General features: G+C 41.7%; 1 protein-coding gene across 3 annotated transcripts in view; it reads left to right on the top strand.

The window, feature by feature from the left end:
- LOC126405299 (nucleosome-remodeling factor subunit BPTF-like) overlaps window positions 1-6,000 on the top strand; it is a 39,595-nt gene that overhangs the window by 11,899 nt on the left and 21,696 nt on the right. For 2 of the 3 annotated variants that reach the window (XM_050068967.1, XM_050068968.1), the window contains exons 4-7: window positions 1,529-1,714; window positions 1,935-2,117; window positions 5,163-5,354; window positions 5,468-5,553. In XM_050068967.1, coding sequence (XP_049924924.1) covers window positions 1,529-1,714; window positions 1,935-2,117; window positions 5,163-5,354; window positions 5,468-5,553 — 647 coding nt within the window. The remainder of the gene's footprint in view (window positions 1-1,528; window positions 1,715-1,934; window positions 2,118-5,162; window positions 5,355-5,467; window positions 5,554-6,000) is intronic. The other variant, XM_050068969.1, reaches the window with a different exon arrangement.

Below are 6,000 nucleotides of genomic sequence, written 5' to 3'. Positions count from 1 at the left end.
TAATGATTATAACAGTGAAACAAAGACCGACCCTGCTGTACAGGAACCAGTGAAGGGAAGCTGGGAAGCTTTGCTCATATTCAACCAGCTGTGTGTCATCACAGTGTGCGCAGATGAACGTTGTTTGACTTTCCCTGGAGATCCTTGAGGTCCAGGTGCTGGCAGCAGCACGGGGGTGAAGCCAAACACAGTTCATCTGCACACACTGTGATGCCACACAGCTGGTTCAATATCAGCAAAGTTTCCCTTTATATTCATTGTCTTGTGTGGCGATCAGCAGTGATGTGGTGGTTCACTTTTACACTGTGATCTGTAGCCTATAGTTCGGCTTTAGCTTCTAACTATCTTTGTCTTTTTAACCTGTTGTTGCCCTCTGTCTGCTTCTCTCTGACATCACTCTTTCATTTTTCCAAAAATATGATCATATTTCTTCAGGGAGTGCAGCTGGTTGCTTCGTTTTAGCTCGACTGTCTCAACTCAACATGGCAGCCGGGTCACAAACACTCTCATTTTACAGCTAAACAGTACACTTAAACATGCTTTGGGAAACATTTGAGGTGAGAAGTAGACGATGGAGCAACAGAATCTTGATTCATATTTTATCAGCGCTGCCTGTTTGAAAGTTTGAGGCTCCTCAGCTCTGATTGGTTGTTTTTGTTTAGCCTCAGCAGACGCCATAGCTCTATGATGAGGAGGAACATGATATTATCTGTCTCATGTCGTACTGTGTGGATATAACGAAGCTGGAATCTGAGAATTTTAACTTTCTTTCCTTGAAAACATTCTCTAACCAATTATCAATTATTTGGTGATTGATTTATTATTTGACAGCTAATGGGTTAATTGTTGCAACTTAATTTAAGATAGACGAGACACAGCTCTTTCTGTCCCAGTAAAAACTGCAGTTATGAAACAGGAGATTAGATCTGGAGATTGTGGCCGTCTGAGGAAAGATAATCTGCCCCGTCTTGTATCTGTGTGCATGGGAACAACTTTCTTGTGGAGTTATAGACTCTAGATGTGCTGACGTCTTAGACAAAGTTCATAATATTTCTATGCTTTTATATTTCTTAATTTATATAGAACTTGTCAGATAAACCAGTCAGAAGTCTGCTGAAACTGAAAAGCAGCCTTAAATCATTGGAATATGTTTTTATTTAGTTGCTGGTTGGAACGCTTCTTTAAAATAATTTTTGTCGAGCTGAAACGACTATTCAATACACAGTTAATTCAGAGGCAACTGTTGCAATAACTGTCAATAAAATCAGTAATTTTTAAGTCAAACATATCAAACATTTTTTGAATTGAAACTTCACTGCTTTCAATCAAGTAACATTAAAAAAAAAAGGATTTAAGGTAAATTTATGCAGTCAACAATTATTTAAAAAAACAAACAAAAAAAAACAAAACAGAAAGCAGTTGGTCGACATAGAGCACTTCCATTTGTTCAAATGTTACGTGGATGCTTGGATATGTAATTGATCGTTTTTAGATTTTTAAAAATGAACATGTTTTCTTCTGATTGTAGATGTGGTCATGGAGCGCTTGAAAATCAGGCGGGAGATGCAGGAAGCAAAGAGGCGAGGAGAGGACGCAAAGCAGGAACCAGAAACTGGCTCTGTTAAGACAGCGGAGGACACTGCTGACGTCCCCTCGCAGCTCGACAACGGAGAGCACAAAGACACTGAGGCCAAGGAAGATGCTAGTTCACAAGGTAAACTTTATGTACAGAACTTTTTTAATTAGTCTCGCTAATTCTCTTCACGCCATTTCTCCGAAAGTAACTCCTAAGCAGGTCTGGTTTTCTTGGTGCTGTTGTTTGGTGAAAGTGTGTCTGTGATGTTTCTACGGCAACATAAAGCTCTTTACAGGACGTTCTGTTAAACATGACTCCACTGGTGCTGTTCGCCCGCTGTATGTGTGTCACACCACAGCAGCCACGGTCCATCCTGCTGCAGAGGAGAGCTGCCTGTTTAACCCTAACCCCAGCTCGGCCACCCAGGACGCAGCCGTGCCTAAAGCGGAGTCCCTTGAACCTAACAAGGAGGCGCAGCCTGCTCACTCTGGGAGCCAGGAGAGTGGGGAGTCCCCTGTGTTGGCAAAGCAGGAAAGGACAGGTACTCTGAGTCAAAGATGGACCCATGCTCGCTCATTCAGCTCCCCCTCCACTTCATACCCTGCTGCCGGGCTGCACATCATCTTCATCTGTCTGCTTGTCTTTGCCGCTTGCCACTTTCCATACCCCGCCCTTTTTGCCATGCTCGTTTGCCATGTTGGGTGTAAGGTGTGTGGCTACACTTGTTCGTTTTGGGACTCTACACCATAGCTATTTAAATAAAACTCAAAGACGTCCACTTACTAAAGTTTCCTCCAAGCAAAGTGCCTCTTTTAGAAAAAGTGTAAATAGAATTTTAAGCTCTAAACTTTGAGCTCAGAGCTTTCTTTCTTTCTTTTACATTTATTTCTCATGTTTTTCTTTATTTCCAAGAGGGCTAAATGTGCCTGTATCTGCCCTGCAAGTAGTCTGATTCTTGGTTTGAAGGGACTTTGTGTCTTCTTCTTGAATTGTTGAAGCCTGGCATTTTGGCCATCGCCATCTTGAATTTTTGAAGCCAAAAGTGACCATATTTGGAGATAACCCTAATGCTAGCTGCTAGCTTGGTTAGTATATGGCATTTACAGTTGTGGTTGACAGTTAACTGTAAACTAATTTTCGACTACTATCAAAAACAAATGTACTTACTGGAAAAACTGAACATCTGTGTTCTTCAGATGGTCTTGTAGTTCAACCAGACGGTGAACAGGAGGTTTTTAGGCAACTAAAATGTTACGATTAACCTCCATGAACTGAAAACACACTGAAAAAATGACAGCTGCGGTACATTACCTAACCAAAGTTGTTGCTGTGGTCGGGACTTGTCAATGAATGGCACCAACCTATCACTGAAAGCGGACACAGCCTTAATTATGTGTAACTTTAAGCCTTAATAACATTTGAATGAGTGAGTTGTATAAGAATTCACCTCCCGTACAATTGTCATGAACGTGAAAGTTAGCTTTAGAGACCAAAACCATTTTTGTACCAGGTTGTAAACATGTTTATTTCTGCTGTAAAGTTGGGCATTTTATCATGGGGGTCTATGGGGACTGACTCGCTCTTGGAGCCAGCCTCAAGTGGCCATTANAACGTGAAAGTTAGCTTTAGAGACCAAAACCATTTTTGTACCAGGTTGTAAATATGTTTATTTTTGCTGTAAAGTTGGGCATTTTATCATGGGGGTCTATGGGGACTGACTCGCTCTTGGAGCCAGCCTCGGACTGACTCGCTCTTGGAGCCAGCCTCAAGTGGCCATTAGAGGAACTGCAGTTTTTGGCACTTTTGCATTGGCCCCGAAGGATGCTGCAGGGTGAACAGTCGAATTGATCGGCTCATTTGAGTGAAGCTGTTGCTGTATTAACTTGATTAGCTGCGAGCATTGTCTATAGCCTTGACCGTCAGGGGAAAAAAAGCAAAACTCTGCAAAGATTATTATTTATTCTCATTAATTTATCAAAACTTACTCATGGTTCTGGATGTAAGTGTCACTTGGTCTGGGTCCGGACGACATTGTGCCATTTGGTGATGCCTGCTTTATATATTTGTAATTCTATAGTCAGGACAGGAAACTAAATCTGGTTAAGGAATTTTTTTGAATGACAGATTTTGTTCATTCATCGTTGTTTTTTCTAATTGAACTTGATGAGGCGTTCTAAGGTTTGTTTATGGATGAATTAAAATGAAAAACTAAGACCTTGATGGAGGCTGTAATTAATGCAGCGTACACCATTCCTGGCAAAGCTGGTGTAATATGGACATGATTGTAGGTGTTCCAGAGCTTTGAATTTAGACTGTTTATTTATATTTTCTTATACCTCTGCCATGTCTGCTAGGTTTAGATATCTGTCCAATGTTCTGTCTGACAGACCAGTGTGGCTGTTCCCTCTGGGTTTAATCATATGTCACAGATAATGTGTGACTGGTCTCAGTTCTGTTCAGATATTGTATGTTTGTTGCGTCCATGCTAACTGGAATATTTGTGTTTCCCCTTTTGTTTAACATAGCTTCAGACTGTGTGCTTTGTGTCTCTGACCAATTTTATGTTATATAGTACCTAGTGGAGAACTGAATTTCTATTTCCTTCAGCCTCTATGAATGGCACACCCTGTACGAGAGGACTTTGTGGGTGCTTTAACCTGGACAGAAGTCACATTTTCAAGAGTCGTAGCTTTAGTCATTAAGTCCTTATTTCTTTGGGTGACTCAACCAAAACATTGCAGCTCTTACCACTCATGCAACACTCAAGTGACCATAATTAGCCTGATCCTTTTTCAGATTCCTTTTCACAGCATCTCTTCGTTATTTTCAGCAAACATCTAATTAGCGTGTGAAGATATTTTCTCCTTTCATTTAATTGCTCCCGCGAGACCTTGAGCTGTTGCAGGTCATTTACTGCCATTCGTCTTGTCTTGACCTACTCTGAGCATCAACGCTAGATGTTCTTTTTTATTTTTGGTGCTTTGCATTGCATTTCTTGTCTTGTGTGATTTGTCATCCTCTGCACTCATGTTCTTGAAAAGCACGTTTCTGGCACTGTGGTAGACGGCAGCTAGCACACCATGTCTGTCCCAACCGGCTCCTTATTCTCATTCCAATTTATGGGCATTTGGGTGGGTTCCTGTTGCTCAGACAAAAGGCTCTCTGCCTGGAAGCCCCACCTGCCACCTCCTCAACAAAGAGCTTATATATATGCAGGACTCCCTCCCCTAACAACTCAAAGGCAGAGCTGGTGTCTTGGATTGGTTTTTGGAGCTGTGTAGCCTTTCCTGTCGAAGACTGTTTGGTTTTATAGGTCTCACTGGACTGATGAAGCACTTAATGGTCCACTGAAGATTGTTTTGTTATGCAAATGTCAAGTCTTGCGACCTGGTGTTACACTGAATAAGGTCTGAACAAGCTGTACTGAGAATATCCCAAGTTTCGAGGTTGTGCCGGTGTAATTTTGTTTACACGGTTGCCATCTTTGCTTAAAGCACGTTGCTTGTATTCACTGTCACTCCTTGCATCCCTAAACCTTCCTGTTACCCCTGTACTCAGTCTCTCCAAACATATCTTTATTTTTTAGATGAGGATGTAAAAGCAGAGTCTAGCAGTGAAGAAAAGCACCCTGATGATTCCCAAGATCAGCCACAGCAGCAGTCCTCTCAGCCAGAGACGAGCAGCGGCAGCAGCCAGGCTTCAGTCCTCAGGAAACCAGAGCAGCCGGACCTGGCCGATCGGTCCTCCCAGTCCTCTTTCACCAGTCAAGATGGGACAGGTAAACATGAGTGTTCGAAAAGTTGATCTACCCTGAGTTTAGAATCAGTTCGTTTGTGTCAAATTGTGAGTTTGTTATTGCACTGATGATGTTATCTTCTTTCTGAATGACAGAAGAGTACAACGACAGGGTCAAAGGTGACAGAGGGAGAGCAGCAGGACGGGAATCAAACAACCAAACACCCAGAGGCAGCAAAGAGGTAAGGCACTGTGTGGTTTTAATGCCTATGTGCCAGCTATAGATGTGGCCGGCGGCATTATGTGTGTGTTGTCCATTCATCGTATTCCCATGAACGTGTTATCTCAAAAACAATTTCTTCAAATTTGTCACGTACGTTCAATTGAACTCAACGATGAACTGATTAGATTTTGGGTCACTGTTACCTTGTCTGTCTCATTTTTGTGACCAAGATATTTGAAAAACACCCTTCATGGAATTTTTTAAAATTTGGCACAAACATTTACTTGGAGTCAATGATGAACTAATTTGATTTTGGTTGTTAAAGGTCAAGGTCGCTGTAACCCTGCATCTATCTCATTCCCGTGAGAATGATATCTCAAGAATTCCTTGAGGGAATTAATTCAAATTTGGCACAAATGTCCACATTGAATCAAGGATAAACTGATTAGAATTCGATGGCCATAAG

This window comes from Epinephelus moara, chromosome 18, assembly GCF_006386435.1.
Source record: "Epinephelus moara isolate mb chromosome 18, YSFRI_EMoa_1.0, whole genome shotgun sequence".
Classification (NCBI taxonomy): domain Eukaryota; kingdom Metazoa; phylum Chordata; class Actinopteri; order Perciformes; family Serranidae; genus Epinephelus; species Epinephelus moara.
This window is presented reverse-complemented; position numbering and strand designations above follow the sequence as displayed.